The 18,549-nt window shown below is 37.7% G+C and overlaps 1 protein-coding gene across 2 annotated transcripts; it reads left to right on the top strand.

The window, feature by feature from the left end:
* Window positions 1-11,801: 11,801 nt before the first annotated feature.
* On the top strand, window positions 11,802-18,305 carry LOC311081999 (uncharacterized protein). Of its 2 annotated transcripts, none has more exons than XM_084112751.1 (3): window positions 11,802-11,864; window positions 12,256-12,409; window positions 16,504-18,305. In XM_084112751.1, the coding sequence occupies exons 2-3, from the start codon at window positions 12,325-12,327 to the stop codon at window positions 17,886-17,888; spliced, it is 1,470 nt and encodes a 489-aa protein (XP_083968877.1). In that variant the 5' UTR covers window positions 11,802-11,864; window positions 12,256-12,324; the 3' UTR covers window positions 17,889-18,305. The 2 variants fall into 2 exon arrangements, with proteins under 2 accessions (XP_083968877.1, XP_083968876.1); XM_084112750.1 differs by having other exon boundaries at window positions 11,810-11,991; window positions 16,504-18,299.
* Window positions 18,306-18,549: the final 244 nt, after the last annotated feature.

The following is an 18,549-nucleotide window of genomic DNA, read 5'->3' as shown; positions in this document are numbered from 1 at the left end:
AGATTGGCACCTCGAATTTTCTTTTTGTTGAAAGTCCAGAAAAAAGTAAAAAGCTACTATTTTGTGTAGATCCATGTCCGAGGCAGTTCGACTTCACAAGTGCATTTCTTTACACAGACACACACACACACACACACACACACACACACACACACACACACACACACACACACACACACACACACACACACACACACACACACACACACACACACACACACACACACACACACACACACACACACACACACACACACACACACACACACACACACACACACACACACACACACACACACACACACACAAATTCAGAATTGGAAACACGCCTATGCACCAGTGGACGCGCGCCGTTATGAATGCACACACACGCAACTTCTACAGAACAGAAGACTATATTCTGGTAATGTTTCGACTTTATTCTCGAAACGTTTCGACTTTAATCTAGAAATACTAGAATGTTTTTTTGTTTTTTTGACGGATTTTTTTTTTTTTTTACGTTGCGTTTCAGGGCTTCCGTACCTTAGATACACATAAATTGTAAAAATAGCCTATCACTAACACTGATAAATAAACAGTATAAGTCAAGGCTATTGAATAGCAGTCCCAAACAATTTTTTGCTAATAGAATACAATTAGTGAGCTGGTATGAGCCAACACAGTCATATTTTTTTTTTATAATGACGCAATGTATAAAAGTGATATTTTGGGTTAAGGTTACAGAAACAACAGTTAAAATGGTAAAAAAAAAACTAACATAAACTCTTCATAAAACATGAACACTGTTCCTGATGAATAGAATAAAGGCGTGTCCTCACACTGTAAAAAGTTCAACAGGTGAGGGTGGCAGGGTTTCTGCAGGTATCTTCAAATTAAATTTAATGCTTTTTAATGCCATTTTTTACATTTTTAATTCCATACATGACCCATGACTAACCACGGATATTATAAATATATATATATATATATTAGTGCTGTCAATCGATTAAAAAAATAACTCGATTAATCACCCATTTTTTCTGTGATTAATCGAAATTAAAACACTTAAATTTTTATAGGTTTATATTAGTTTATTTATAAAATGAATCTAGAGACAACATAAAGACAGTATATTTTAAATACTTTTTTATGAATGAAGGCCAGTATCACTGATACTAATACAGCTTTTGATATCTGGATTAAAAAAAAGTCTGGATCGTTTCGCTAGATAAGACCCTTATTTCTCGACTGGGATCGTGCAGAGCCCTTTGAAGGGCTGATTTGGACTTCAACAATTTGGTGACCATTGAAGTCCATTGTGTGGAGAAAAATCCTGAAATGTTTTCCTCAAAAAAAATAATTTCTTTTCCACTGAAGAAAGAAAGACATGAACATCTTGGATGGCACTGGGGTGAGTAAATTATCAGGAAATTTTAATTTTGAGGTGAACTAATCCTTTAATAGGCGCACACCCATTTTTTTGGCGACTGGTTTGACCGTGCATTTTCAAACCGCGGCTGGCTTGACCACAGTCCGGTGACCCCGATCGCACCAGACCTGCCTTCAGTTTCCATTATACACCTTCCGTTTCCACTATACTTTCTCTCACACATACCGGTACATACATTATTCTCTTACATACACATTTTTTTTCAGACATACATACATTTTCTTCTTACATACATTTATTATTTATAATAATAAATGCATACTTTGAATACATTTGCATAAGAGTAAAATGTATATGTGAAAGGAGAATGTGTGTGTGTGTGTGAGAGTAGAAGAATGGATTTTGGCTTGTACAAAATTTTGGCTTGGCCCCTCATACATATATATACATATTATGTGCATATATGCGCACGCGCACACACATATACACACACACATAGATAGATAGATAGATAGATAGATAGATAGATAGATAGATAGATAGATAGATAGATGACAAAGACACGTGACAAAGACACATGGCAAACATGAGGGCTTAAATACACAAGACTAAGGACTAGACAAGGGACACCTGTGAACAATGAAACAATGACAACACAGACCACATGGCAGGATCACGTGACTAGAACAGGGGATCACATGACAGACATGAAACAAGAACATGAAACAAAACCACAACTCTCAGGCCAATTTTGTCACAACTTTCCTGCTAAAAAAACAACTCCATATCATCTCTGAACACAAAATCAAACGTAAAAGGTTTTCTGAAAGCTTCCAATCGTTGAGAGCCTTTTCTTCCTCCTCTTCATTCTGTCATGGGTTGCGCTATGTAAATGCACACGAAGATGAAGAAAGTAGGCAGTATTTAATAAATCCATACAAGGAAAACTGCAAACTGACACAATCATACAATAGATGAGACCGAACAGCTGGACTGAAACAGAACTGAACTTATATACAGGTGATAATGATTGATGAGTGCACTGCAGAACATAATTAGTGTCTGTGACAACAAATGAATGATTAAGGCAGACAAAAACGAAACACAAAGGCTGTGTCCGAAATCGCCCCCTATACCCTTAAATAGGCCACTATTTGAGGGAGCAGACATCTGTAGTGATGTCCATAACCATAGTAGAGGTTGTCGAGTGCACTCAATCAATCCCACAATGCATCGCAATTACGAGTGTACAACCGATGTACGCTCAATGGCTTGAGAATACCCATAATGCACTGTGAGAGTCAAGCATCGAAAGAATTCCCGCGTCTGACCAGAAGATGGCGCCCGCAGCTCAATCATCCATCCATCTATTTTCCACACCACTGGTCTAATGTGGCTACAGCGTAATATCATACAGGTATAAATTCCTTTACTTGATTATTAAATTGTTTAATTAAGGTTAATGCTAGTTTCCATGACAGAGTTCAAGATCTTCTCATCTTACTGGAGCTGCCAGTTTACTAAGTTTCAAATGATTATTAAACAGCAAGCACAAACTATGCAAGTGTCCAAATTCACTCACTCGTTTTCATTCGTTTCATTTCATTTGAGCTTTTTGTCCTTGCAGACTCTCACAATGCATATACTTGGGATTTTTTCATTTATGAAGGAAAATAAAAATGAGCTGTCCAGTAATGCACCTCGGGGTGCACCAGATGGATTTGGGACTTCTCTTTGAGGAATGGAAAGACATGAGAGAAGTGTTGCTGTGCAATGGAGATGAGACTGTCAAGAATAGGGTGAAAATGGCAGAGGGTCAATGGACCAAAATGACCGTCGGACTACAAGTGAGGAAAATGTATTTAATGGTGTTGGGGAAAAAATTGTGCAAAGGTGTTCATAGTTTATGTATTGACTTTTATGTTTGCTCTCCATATAGGAACATGGGAGGAGTGTCTGATGCCCTCATTGGATACTATTCTGTACTCCGCAAACCAGGTTCTGCTGAAAGTGGTACCGCTCGCTTTTTTATGACTTTGTGGATATTGCGGTGGTAAATGCCAAAACAAAAAGGGGGTGAAAAACCGAAGGAATTCTGGGAAGCTCTAGTCCCGGAGCTTGCCGATTGAGTTCGTCCTCCCGCTGCTGCTGCTTCTGCTTCTCACCAGTCAGCAGGACATGTAGGACACACACCAAAGTACATCACATCTTCCAGTACTTTTGGAAGAAGAAGCAGTATGTGCCATCAGAAAACACCCATGATCTGTGGTGTGTGTGACGCGCCTTTCTGCTAAAGCGAGACTGCTTCAGTCGCTGGCACGATGGTGAACATTTATAGTGCTTGGCACTAAAAAGTGGTAAATAGATGAAAATAGCTGAATACTTTTGTCTGAAGAGTTTGTCATTCCTATTCTTATAACAGTTGGAATTATGTCTTATGTTATACCTAGTATATAATGTTTTAAATTATTTTCTGAGTACAATGTTTTGAATAAAAATAAAAAAAAATCTCAAAGAGTGTTGTGATGTGAGGTCAAGTGGGGAATAAATGTGTGCTTAACCACTTAAAGGAACACGCCGACTTTTTGGGACTTTGTCTTATTCACCGTATCCCCCAGAGTTAGATAAGTCCATACATACCATTTTCATCTCCGTGCGTGCTGTAACTCTGTCTGACGCACCCACCGCTAGCCTAGCTTAGCACAAAGACTGGAAGTAAACGGCTCCAGCTAGCATACTGCCTAGAGCCCTGCACGGGGGGCAAAACATCCAGCCCTAACCGAGACCTGGCCCGTGGTGTTCAAGCCCTAATCCGGCCCCAGCCCGAAAACGTCTGCAATTTTTCAGCCCAAACCCGACCCGATACCAACATAAATATCACTTTGAGCTCTCTCTGACGCACGCTCTCTGATGCGCGCTGTCTCTGCTAGACGCACACACATACACACACACGCTACTAGGTACAATTTTATTATAGGCCTCAAACATAACTACCACCACCGACAATTGTGCCCACAAATATTAATACAGACTGTCCATTACAGAGAAGCATAAGCATGCAGTAGAGAATATTATATAGCCAAATGTGATCCAGCATTAAATAAAGATTTACGGCCTACCTTTTTTTGATGTCAAGTAACTTTACTGAAGAACAACGTTTCAAAGAACTCTTCGCCAACTGGCTAATGCTAAATAATAATAAAAATATAATAAAGAAAAAAAAAAATCCGTTGAACTCAGTGTAGGCTCATTCACTGTTTATTCGCGATTGTTGTGAAGAAAAAGAATAGCATCCACTGTTGAAGGCTTCAGGCTCGGTAATCAAATCAAAACTCAGCTTGCAGCTTTTCCTGAAGTATTGGGAACTTTTAGTAACTCCTTACGCTCCAACTTCTCCCTGATGCTCTGTATGGTCAACTGTCACCTAATGCATTGCACGCGTGTCGTGTTACTCGCGTGATCGCATAGGCTATATCAATATAACAATATTTCATACAGTAGCCTGCACTCTGCACGTATATTATGGGCACGATGAAAGGAGAAAAGCTAAATGAGCCCGAGTCCGACCAAAGCCCAATCTGAAAAAATAAAAATAAAAAATTGACCCGACTGCTCCCAATAAGTGACAAAATAACGCCAACATTTTCCTATTTACATGCTGAGATTTGTATAGTCGCAGCGTCAGTGTTGGGAAGGATACTTTCAAAATGTATTCCGTTACAGAATACAGAATACATGCCCAAAAATGTAATTTGTAACGTATTCCGTTACGTTACTCAATCTGAGTAACGTATTCTGAATACTTGGATTACTTCCACATTGAATTGCATTTTATAAGTGTCGGACATCAAATCCTGCTTAATAAACAGGCCTATTCTTGTGGGGTGCGGTGAATGCGGTGGTGACGCGTATGCCAATAAAGCACCTAAAAGCTGTCACAAAGAACCGGCAAAAGTAATAATTATGAATATGTCAAATATAGAAAGGAGATATTTTAATTGTTTATTAATAAACAAGTGTTTTCTTTGTCAGTGTCGGCTACAAAGATGAGGTTGACGATGCTGACTCGCGATCTTCGCAGTAGCCTAGTGAACGCGCCTGAGAGAAATGCACATTTCATACGGATGCGCTGCGTGTTGCGGTGTGTATGTGGTACAGGAGAGCAGCACGCGCTATAGTGCTTTCACATATGATGCGTTTGGAGTGCGTAACTGATCCACTGATACCACAAACACATACACAATATTTGTATTTCAAATCCAGAAGTTTTCAGCAACTTTTATTAAAAAAAGTTATATATTTGTGCAAGCAAGTGGTAACAAATTTAACATGTAGGCTATTAAAATCGCAAACATTTTAAATTAAAACTTAAAATTGACAAAAACAGCCGACTCTCATGCCTTTTCTTTTGCATTTAAATTTTAATACAATAGGCTAAATCTTGCATGCCACAAATAACTTGTTTTTCAACCTCCATGAATCAGACGAGTGTTGTTCATTATTTCGCCTTGTTGAAGTAAACTGTTTTCATTGCTTTACCCCGGTCTTAAAATAAAAAGATGACTGTGAAAAAAAGCAGTATTAAATTAAATACATTTATGATGGTATTACTACATTTTATTTAATTAAATGCATTTATGGTGAAATTACTACATTTTCAGCTCAATCTGTGTTCATTTTGACCACGAACCATGCGCTGTCACTTTAATTCAGCGTTTGCGGCACAGCAGAAATACACTAGGTGCGGAAACGATTTATACACACCGCTCCTGGAACGGATAAACGGGCCGCAGTGTGAAAGCTCTAACCTGTTAACATGGGTAAAAAAAAAAAAAAAAAAACGCACTGCAAACAGAGTATGTGTGAAACGGGCGTTCATTTATGAGACCAGCTCCAGTTCACGCGCTGGCGCCTCCGTGTCCTGATTATTGTCTGCTATATTTACTTAAATCCAGGCAATTGGTTGATGAAACACTGATTAAAATTAAGATACAATTAATACAAAACGAAATTCACTTTAAAGAAAGGCTTTGTGCTTTCTGTTTGAGGTCTCTGTGAAAGTTTTAAAGCAGTCTTTTTTTTCAGTCTTTTAGATGTTTCACTATTGGTATTAATGCATTTTCTGAGAATTTATATTTCAAGTTTTGACTGCACATATTTAAAAAAAAAAAAAAAAACGTAGGCCTACTTTAAGATGCTTCTTCAGGTTGAAGGTGGAGTTGGACGCTGAAAGGAGGTTGGTTGCTGGCAAGCAGAGGTTGCACTGCACAGTTATATTTCGTGCTCCCTTCTCTTTCTTTAATGTGAAATGCTGTTTGAATTTCCAAGATAGAAACGCATTCTTGCCCTGGCTCTGTTGTTCCGGCTCCATCTCTACCTCTAGCTCCCGCTGCTCCTCTTTCGACTCCATTGTGACTGATCACGCAAACCGCACATTTTTTCGTTTTCATATTGGGGCTTCTGGGAAATGCATGGAGTTGCCTTAATTTATTTAGAGAGTGAATAAACTCGTGAAACAGAAGTATCGTTATGTAATCCATTGATTTCAACAATGTAACTGTATTCTAAATACCAACTATTTAAATGGTAACTGTAACGGAATACAGTTACTCATAATTTGTATTCTGAATACGTAACGCCGGTACATGTATTCCGTTACTCCCCAACACTGCGCAGCGTGTACAAATAACATGGTCACATATTCTCAGAAGGCGAAGCACTGCTACTTGGGCGGAGTGATTTGCTCGCAGCGCCTGAGAATCCCCGTGGTGAGGAGCAGAGTTCGCTCAGAATTGGAGTAGGCTAAATCTCTCCGCAGAAGTAGCAGTGCTTCGTCTTCTGAGAATATAGTTCCCAGTATGTATACGGTTAGAAGATGGTTGTGTCTCATGTGAACTTGTTATTCGTACACGCTGTGACTATACAAATCACAACATGTAAATAGGAAAATGGTGGCGTTATTTTGTCACTTATTGGGAGCAGTATGCTAGCTGGAGCCTATTACCTCCAGTGTGTGTGCTAAGCTAGGCTAGCGGTGGGTGCGTCAGACAGAGTTACGACATGCACGGAGATGAAAAAGGTATGTATGGACTTATTTAACTCTGGGGGATAAGGTGAATAAGCTAAAGTCCCAAAAAGTTGGCGTGTTCCTTTAAGATTTAATATAATAGTTTGATATAATGCAACTTTTATTCTCGGCCCACGGACCTCAATCAAGTTGTAAAAAGTTTGTGCACTTCTGCTCTAAGGGCTTAATTTCGGGAAAAACGAACACAAAATGACGAACACAAAATGCTATTGAGGTACATATTGTCACTGTATATATCCAATGTTAGATATTTATAATCCGCATATTAGTTTTAATTTTCTCGAAAGTGTTTTTTCTTCATATCACATTATTCATCAAATTTGTTTATTCACATTTAAAACAACTAATGCATGAATGCAGATAGATCTTTTTTCACTACAGAGATAAATTTTAATTTGATTTGATGTATGATTTATATTGAGTATGAATATATAGTGATGGGCATAGATTAATTTTTTTAATCTAGATTAATCTCACTGTAATCTTGGAATTAATCTAGATTAATCTAGATTAAAATGGCTCATTTGAATTCTGCCGAAGGCATTCAGAATATGTGTGCTACCCAAATAATGACTAAAAGTAAGTCTTTGAGAACGGGTTTCTCAAGCCAGGTGGCGCATTAGACCAGGGGCTCATCTCCTGTTTCCAAAATGCATCACAAACTGCTTGAGAAAGCTGTTCTACTATGATAATTGGGGATGAAAATAAATCATGTTCAATAAGATGTACTTGGGTTTACTAACTGTTTATTCAGTTAAACATGAATTTTGAACTGTAGGCCTACATAAGAGGTCGTGATGAACTGTTTTACAGTCAGTATCTTTGTGTCAATCAGTCCAAGCTCTATTTCGCCTTCCACCAGTCACTCAGGCAGACCAGCTTGTTCATATTTTCTGGTGACAAACTAGATCTCCTCTTCTGCACAATATGGCCTGCTAAAGAAAAAAAGATCAGAATAAGTTCACTACTATTAGTAAACAACTAGCAATCATCAAGAAGCAAACATAATGTGGTGGTAATTCGTGGTGTTGTGGTAATTAATAGGCTAAGTAATTAAATTAAATGATGTAATTTAAAATTACATAACGTAGCCTACCTAAAGCGAAGGAGTGAAGTTCCCAGCTGGCATCGATGAGGTGTACAGTAACGCTGAGGTAGTTATTGTTGTTGACAGATGTCCAATGGTCCCCAGTCAGTGCTACACACCTCGCCTCTACCATCTTCTCATCTTTTGCCGCTTTCTCTGCGGCGTGCTGGTCATGTATTCTCCTCATGATAGTTCGCCTCGCAGGTAGTTTGTAAGATGGGTCACCTGTGGCCGCCTGGAGAACAAGCTCGAGCCCATCATCTTCAACCACGCTGATGGGCCAGCAGCTGGTGGCAATCCACTGAGCGAGGAGATTAGTTAGCTTGGCTGATAGAGCTGTGCTGACGGGCTTGCCTCGGTTGCACTCAAACATAGTAGTTTGACGACGACTCTTCCCCTGCGCTACATCAGTGCTTGGCCCAGCATCTTCCGCATTAGCTAAGGAATGCTTTGCGTTTAGGTGGTACTTGAGACTGGAAGAACTCCTACAGTAAACTAATTCCGCATTGCACAAGGTGCAAACAACCTTAGTCTTGTCGAGGTTTCCATTGGGAAGCTTCTTAAAAATAAATTTTCCCTGAAGCAAACCCGGCGGCTTCATAGCTGCATCCATGTTAGCACGTCACGTTTGATGTGGTAATTTCACAGTAGGCATACACACAGGTTCAAAGACTAGTTCTCGCCCCCTACAGTGCAATTCGGCTAGGTATACATCTGCGCTAAAATATCAAGGTGAAAGTCATCATAGCTTGCGTAGTATAGACCCAGCTCCCAATCCAACTTTGAGAATAGATTAACGGCGATATTTTTTTTAGCGCCTGATAAGAGTCTCACGTTAACGCCGATAACGGCCCACCACTAATATATATATATATATATATATATATATATATATATATATATATATAAATATATATATATATATATTGCTCTTAGGGAACAGAAGAGGCACATTATGGAAGGTACACACACTGCAACGTGAATAAAAATTAGCATAGACAAATTAACCATCACTAAATCTATCTGTATTAAAGCTGCAGTCTGCAGTTTTTCCTCTTTGTCACCATCTCTGTTCGAAATCTGCAATTGCAGTTATTTGCGGAATTATCAACTTTAGGTGGGTTGTACATCGGCATGAAACAGCGCGGATGAATCCAATGTTTTGAGGCGAGTGTGCGGCTGTCAATCACCGCGCCGGTGTGAATACGGGCATTCAGAATCACAGATTATACTTTTTGGAAGTATGACCAATATTAGAATTTTCAATGGAAAATGACAACTGAACAAGTAGGTAACATCCACTTTTGTTCTGATCACTAAGGGAAAAAAAAGCATTGCAGTAAATCGCACTGATTAGCCTAAATCTAACGATCGCTTATCATATCATGTCAAACCGTGCAAATCATAGAAGAGCAGTTATTTTGTACAAACAAATAACAATCAAAGTGCTATGAAATAAACGGTGTATGAACGGAATCCCTGTTATGCATAAACGTGTTATAATATAACATAATATAAACATCTTACTTAAAAATTTTTACTTTAACCGATCTGATTCAGATCCAATACTTGACAACGGAGGAGGCGGGTTTGATTTTCTTGGAGTAGAGGTGAATTGCTCCCTCTCATAGCTAGCACAAAATAATTCATATTTACCATAATAGCAAAACGAGAAAGGCACAACAAAGGAAACTCCGTAACTGTGAAAATTAAGCGAACAAGTGCGCTACTGTTATGTAATTGAACTATTGAAATGTCTTACCTGTCTAGCAAAAAAAAAGAAAAAAAAGCTGTCTCTGTGTCCGTTTTGAACCCCTTTAAAACACAGAGTTCACGCCATCTTTCAAAAGCCCTGCCGATGTTCATCCTTTTTTTCGCATGGGCCCAGTTACAGTTTTTTCTCTCTCTAGCCACTACGAAGTCCGAAGTCTTTTGGGTTTTACAACTGGTGAATCTCCAGTTGTCACTAGTGATTGTCGTTTGAAACATTCTGGATCCGCCATAAGTTTAACTATTTCAAGTGCTGTGAGAAAAGGCTATAAATCTCCACCTCCAACATCCTCACACACAATATAGCCTACTAGCCGCCGGGACTCCTTCTTTATGTGGACAGATGTGACGTAATGACGTAAAGACATGCTCGAATTTCCCGCGGAAATCCACCAGTACCACTGGAATTAAAATCATTATTAAAAGCTAACCGATTTGAATCGAGCTAAGGCAAGCAGATAGTTTTGAACACTGGCTGGTTATGTTTTTTTTATTATTATTATTTTGGATAATTTTTAACACAAAAAAGTTACGGACTGCAGCTTTAAATAATACAAAGTTTGTGAAGTAGTGTTTGTGGAGTACTGTCAGCAGTGTTTTTCTTGGTCATTTGGCTCTGTTTTCAACAGAAAGTGTTTGTGAAAAGTTCTGTCCTGAGTGTTTGCTCTTTATTATACATCAATAAATAAATAATATATACAATTTCAGATATGGTCATTTATTTTGGGATAGTTTTCAGCACCTTGCCTAGAAGTTCTACAGAAGACTCTCCCTTAAGATTCCTGTGATTCCTGTAAGGAGGTCAATTAAAATAAAAATAAAAATTTAAGGTTGAAGGTTTATGTGGTTCAGCAGGTGAAAATTTTGTTTGTGTGTCATTAGTGAACGATTTGAATCACCCTACATAGGCAGCAACTTACACAACTGACCCTTGATCAAAAATATATGAAATACTCAATATTAATTTTTAAACCTTTTTATCAATACTTTTTGGTATCGACTGAATTACATTTATTCATGGTATTTTGATAGCCTCTTTAATTTATCTTCTACTGATTTTTTGAAGATCTTAATTTTTTGACATTTTATACCTATTTTCAGATGTTTTTAGACTCGAATGAACTTTACATGTCAACATTTTTAATATTAGAAAAAACACGGGTGAAATCTCCGCTTTATAAACTCATACACTCTTTTTTAAAATCACTATTTGCATTTTAATACTGTTATATCTGGTATAAATGTTTTCTGTAACCAAACATACAGTTTTGCCTTTTAGACAGAATCTCACTTTCATTAGTTAATATTTTCAGCACATCATTGCACACCTTTTGTTTATATATTTTTACTTTACAATTTTTTTTTTTACTAAACTTACAATTCCATTTAAATCTATTTTTATTATATATATAATTTGTATGTACATTTCTGTGCTCTTTTGTTATTTTATTCACAGTAGCATGTGAACAGGACTTTTATTTTGGTCTGATGGTGTGACGTCATAAGGCGGCGCCGCACGCCTGCATCTGTTGTTATTTGGCTGAAGACTGGTTTGTGGTTTTAAGCATTTAAGTTGTTTAAATCAATGCAAACTGGTTAATCAAGTTTATAGTTTTTACATGTGATTGTTTGGCATGTGAATTTTTACAAACCAACTGCAAACATTTTAATTAAAGTGTAAGTCTATCATTAAATACCAAATGTAAAGCATAAATGCCTAAATACGAACCTACTATAAAAAATTGTTTTCTTTCATTAATTTTCATAACTAATTTTGAGGTTGTTGTTGTTTTTTTGATAATCAGGTAATTTAAGATCATTAGCTATCAATCTGACTCCCTTACTAGTGCACTGACTAACTAGAGCTGATTGAGACGCACACAGAGATTTAGTTTGGAATTAATTTTTCTTTCTGTTTTATTCTCATCTTTATCATGACAGAGTGTCCAAACACACAGATAGAAACTCCTGGTGAAGCGACTGAGATCTATGTGACACACTATTATAAAGATGTCGTTTATTAAAGAGGAGAGTGAAGAAATGAAGATTGAAGAAACATTCAGAGTGAAACAAGAAGAAACTGAGGAACAAACAGGTTGGTTTCATTCTCAAAGCTGAACTCTGTCATTTGATCCTTATTAAAATGTCAACCTCTACAGAAATGAATATTTTTATTATAATTATGCTAACACAAATTGTGACACTATATACTTGTGATAAATACAATATAAACAGGAAATAAAAAAAGGAACAAAAAAACAGCCAACATAAATCAATTCTGATAGCCCTCCTGTATGTGTATTTGTGAGTGAGTGTGTGAATGTATCTAGGTGTGGGAGTGGAAGAATATAAATCAGAGAGTAGCTATAACATATACCAATAGTAAAAGCATAACAACATGAAAATGACAATAATACAAAAAATAAGATATCTCTAGACAAGTATCAGTTACAGATAAAACGATAGCCTAGTAAAAATCCTTAAATAACAACAATAAACTAATTTCATCAAGATGTAGGGGCTGGGTATTGTTCAAAATTTTTCGATACCGATACCTTGACTTCGATACCGGTTCCTGAACGATACTTTTTTCGGTACAAATTTTATGAAACCCATTTTGACAAGATTACATTACATATTACCTAAAAAAAACCCTGGTTTTGTTTCAGTTTGTTGACTTTTTTTTTACAGACTCAAAGACTAATATAGGCCACTGGGGGGCCGAATATATATGCCTCGTGCTCAAGCGCACGCATAAAGTCTGCCGCAAAGAAGCACTGGCAAAAGTAACCTTATGATTATGAATGTGTCGGGGAAAAAATAGCAAGGATACATTTTAATTGTTTCTTAATAAACTACTGTTTTCTGAGTCAGTGTTGACTAAGATGAAGTTGACGTTGCTGACTCGTCATCTCCGCAGTATAGCAATGCACCTTTTATTTGGATTACATAATCAGAGCGTATTTGTTTTAGACTCAAATTGTTTTGTTTAAAAGTAGACATTTCAAGCTTTCTATATGCCTATTTCTCATGTCTGTGAGGCAAGTATCCAATAATCAAGAAACTTTGCTGCCGTACCATGAGTCCAGCAGGTGTAATGATATGACGCAGCGCCTGAAAATAGGTCTAATAGGTTAGACAAACTTAGTCCCGGTCACCTTGGAAGTTACCGAGCTGGGGACTTTTTTCAGGCGCTGCATCATATCATTACGTCTGCTGGACTCATGGTACGGCAGCAAAGTTTCTTGATTATTACGCAGGAATGAGAGTATAGTTCCTAGCCATATCAGCCTAGAAAATCGCAACTTTTCATTTTCCGTTGGTCTTAGTACACGATGTAACTACAGAAGAGTCAAGTTTTAAATAGGAAAAATATCGGAACTCTTTGGTCATTTTTTTGAGAGAGATGCTAATGGTCTTGTCCGATTCAATGATCTATGCTAAGCTATGCTAAAAGTGGTACCGCCAGACCCGGAGTTCGGCTGAATGGATTCGAAAACGGTAAAACTCAACTGTTTAACTCTGGGGGAGTTGTAAAATGAGCCTATTTTCAAAAAAAAGTGGAGTATCCCTTTAAGGGTGTTGCAAAAAAATAACCCTAACCTTAGAAAACCAGTTAAAACGGATTGTTTTTCAACTGAAATTTTTATTTTAAAACTTAAATATTGGTAACTCAGTTTTCAGCCAATTCCATGCCTGTTTGCCTTACATTTCTCAAGGAAGTTGTCCTCAAATTTTTAAGTTGTTAAAAATTTCCACTTTCTGAGGTTTTTTAACATTAATATGAGTTCCCCTAGCCTGTATATGGTCCCAAAGTTTCTAGAAATTCTAATCGGTGTAAATCAAGCTTTTGCTATGTTTCTCTGCCTAAGAGAAAATGGAAGCTCAACCGGGCTGATCTGAGAATCTCCTCCTTATGACGTTATAAGGAGAAATGTTACCTCCCCTTTCTCTGCTTTGCCCGCCCAGAGAATATTTCTCGCCCATGAGAAAATGAGCTAGGAAGTAGAACGCGCGCGCGCGATTTTAGTTTGTCCACGAGAGATATCATGGCTTTTGAGCGAGCGAAGCATAATAATTGCTCAATAATTGGATGGACAAATGAACACCGAAGGGTACACACAGAGCTGGGCTTGCTGAACGTCGGACAAGTAAGTCAACAAATTATATATAAGTGTGTTGCTTTACTGTTTATGGTTACCTAGCTTGTTACACGTAGAATGTGGCTGTCACATTAGCTATGCAGCTATGCAGTTACTTGCGCTAATGTAAAGGTAGACAGCATCAAGTATGTGTGTGTGAATACACACACTGTAACGTGAGTGACGCTTTGTTATTTGGATAACCGTTTTCCTGTTGGTTATATGGCGCGTGCGATATCCGCATTTCAAGATTGCAGAGCTTGATGTAATTGTAATAAGATAAATTACAGACGTTACAGATCTCTCATGAAAAGGCAACAGTAGGTTGGCGTTAGCTACATGATAATAACTGTAAACCATCCGAATAAAGTACCGTATCCAGACATAATATTTTAAACTAACCATTCGGAAACGTCCTGCTGGAGCCGCTGAGTTGCAACTTCTTCATCCGTTGCTTCTCCATCTGGATCAGATTCTGGGTCAAACTGAAATGCTTGAACGACTGCGTGTCTTCGTGCCATTGCAATATATCCAACATAAACAAACATGCATGGTAGCGTTGCGCAAGATGGTCAAGGCCACACCCACCCTCCACCTTGCGCTGCCTTTCTCCTCCTCATTAGTATTTAAAGCTATAGACACCGAAACGGCCCGTCTGAAGGAAGCTCATTCTGGGACTGGCTTGTAGTGGCTATAATTCTGCACCGAGGCTGAATTTTTGGAAAGTGATTTCAGATACAGTACTAAGGACCACTAAGGACTATATTAAAGCCTACAAAAAGTAGCATGTCATGGGACCTTTAATACTAAGACAGACAACAGATTGTTAGCACAACACTATGACATTTATTTGTTCCATATTCAAGTCATTACTTACAGCACGACATAAAATCAGCAACTAAGAAAAACTGCACATACTGCACTCAAAAAAAAAAAACCTTTTTCACAAAGTGGTGAAATGCAGAACTGAAGAACACAATCAACCACCTAACATTAAGCCAGATTTCCAACCGGAAACAAAACACATCCTTCAGGTTTTGTTGTTGTTGTTGTTGTTGTTGTTGTTGTTGTACTGAACAAGTTTCCTATTTCTCTTGAAAATTTACCAAACAATCACTTAACATTAAGCAAACTGCCAGTTTTCCAACAGGAAGCAAAATATATTCTTCAGTAGTGATTTACCATTTTCATAACTCAGTAATGGTTACTGCATCAGATGATTTTTCAGGGATTGTATTTTCATTTGAGAGACGTAAGTGACAAAATTACCCTATGAATGAAATCAAAGGTGTTCTTCAGTACTGGAGGATACTCTAAATTCAGAGCACAAATGAGTCCAAAGAGCAGGCACATGGCTTGGGGAAGATTCTCCAGGTCATCCACTACAATTGTACCTTCAAAAATGATTGCATTTCTCTTTGTTCATCTGGCTGTTATAACTCAGTTACAGCAGCCAAACTAAAGCAAACACTATATGGTGTAAACACTATACGCAACATAATGGCGACTTAATTTTTTTATTTTTGATCTCCTTTGGTGATTCTACTTGTTAACATCAGGTGTCTTCAATAATGGTCAATTATCACTCAGTTAATCACTTATTTATCTCGTTATCTTTAACACTGCTTCAGTGTTCATTTAACACTCATATTTTAACACTTTAACACTCTTGAGAGTGGAGCCAAATAAACTCCCTGGAGAGTTTAACACTGGAGTTTTTGCTGTGCATGGTTTTCTTTTTCTGGTTTACCTCTGCTTTTTATCTGCTTATCAGTGAGATCTCCCTCTTCTATATTTAAATGTCATCTCAGTAGTGATCGCTTCATCAGCTCCCACAGAAGTGCTGTTTCTCCTTTTCTCTACCTTTACCTTTACTTTCTCCATTGCCACAACAGCATATTTTGTCAGAGCCCCCATTCTCCCCTCTGGCCAATGTTTATACACTGTCACACTCACAGCCAAATTTGTTTGCCATAATTTATCAAGACAGGATGGGCAGGTGAACTCGTGACACTGGTGGTAACTTGTATTTGTCTTTTCACCTTAGACTTCATGCCGCTGAAAGAGGAGAGTCAAGAACTCGATGAAGTAGAAGAGAAAAATAAATATGAGAAACATCATGATTTCATGACTGGAGAAAAATCCACACTGGCTAAAAAGATGACCTCACGAAAAAGAGCTCTGAAGATCAAATCTAATCCATCACAAAAACAAAACCTTGAAGTCCTCAAGAGAGTACACAACGGAGAGAAGCCTTTCACCTGCAAACTGTGTGGGAAGAGCTTTACACGAAAAGAAAGTCTTAAGAATCACATGCGAATTCATACTGGAGAAAAGCCGTTTGTATGTGATCAGTGTGGAAAGAGTTTCAGATGTAAAGAAAAGCTTAATTACCACATGAGGATTCACTCAAAAGAGAACTGTTTTATTTGTCATCAATGTGGAAAGAGTTTCACAGACAGGAAACACCTTAAGAATCATTTAAAGACTCACACCGGAGAAAAGCCTTTCATGTGCCACCAGTGTGGAAACAGTTTTCGATTCAGTAAAAACCTTAAGACTCACATGAGAATTCACACTGGAGAGAGGCCTTTCACATGCCATCACTGCGGAAAGAGTTTCTGTCATAAAGTTAGCCTCAAAAATCACATGAACATTCACACTGGAGAGAAACCATTCACATGTGACCAGTGTGGAAAATGTTTTGCGTACAGAGCAACCCTTAATGCCCACTTGAGAGGTCACACTGGAGAGAATCCTTTCACCTGCAAACTGTGTGGGAAGAGCTTCTCACTAAATGGAAATTTGAAGACTCACATGAGAATTCACACTGGAGAGAAGCCATTCATATGTGTTCAGTGTGGAATTAGTTTTAGACGTAAAGAAACCCTTTATACCCACATGAGAATTCACACTGGAGAGAGCTCTTATATCTGCAAACTGTGTGGGAAGAGCTTCTCACGAAAAGGAAATCTGAAGACTCACATGAGAAGTCACACTGGAGAAAAGCCTTTCAAATGCGAACAGTGTGGAAAGAGTTTCGGACGTAAAGAAACACTTATTTACCACATGAAGATTCACTCAAAAGAGAACAGTTTTATATGTCATCAGTGTGGAAGGAGTTTCACAGACAGCAGTCACCTTAAGAGACATGTAATAACTCACACTGGTGAAAAGCCTTTCATGTGCCAACACTGTGGAAAGACTTGCATAAACAAATCAAACCTTGATGTACACATAAGAATTCACTCTGGAGAGAAACCTTTTACCTGCCCTCAGTGTGGAAAAAGTTTCACACTGAAAGGAAACCTTCAGACTCACTTGAGAGTTCACTCTGGAGAGAGGCCTTACAAGTGTCTTCAGTGTGAAAAGAGTTTCAGATTTAAAGGAAACCTTAACAATCACATGAGGCTCCACATGTCTTCAGTGTGAGAAGAGTTCCACATATCCACAGAGACCTGAAACGTCATTTAAAAAGTCATCATGGAAAGAAACTGCAGAGTTCAGTATGTGGCAAGCAGTTTAAGAAATAAAGCAATTAAAAAAAAAAATTCACCTGCACATTCAATCTGGGAAAAAAAAAATTATTATATTGTCTTCACACTTAGAGATGAAGTCACGCAGATGTTAAGAGAGACCCTATTTGTGTTTTGAAAAGTGTTTTAAATGGCATGGCCATTTAAAATGGCACCAGAAAATATGTATCTGTGCAAAATTTATTTCATTTGTATAAAGAAAAAAGTGAAAAGGTTTTTCCATGGGAATTGGAATTGCTAGCAGATATGCACTTTAAGGCACTCTTGTTGGCAGTGTGCTTCTCCTACCACTATTCAACCTGTTGCTTTTAGCAAAAAAAACAACAAACAAAAAAAACAGAGGGTAAAACTAAATATTCTGTCAGAGTGACAGAGGGTATAACTAAATACATTATATATATATATATATATATATATATATATATATATATATATATATATATATATATACTATCAATGGATTTTACATTTACAGTAGAAATAAATAATGGTCATATTTGTGTTCCTGGAATATAATTTAAGCCTGAAAGGATTAATACCACAATCACTTAAACAAA

The sequence above is a fragment of the Abramis brama genome (assembly GCF_963993115.1).
Source record: "Abramis brama genome assembly, chromosome: 4".
Taxonomy (NCBI): domain Eukaryota; kingdom Metazoa; phylum Chordata; class Actinopteri; order Cypriniformes; family Leuciscidae; genus Abramis; species Abramis brama.
Note: the sequence above shows the minus strand (reverse complement) of the source record. Positions and strands in the feature narration are given on the sequence as shown.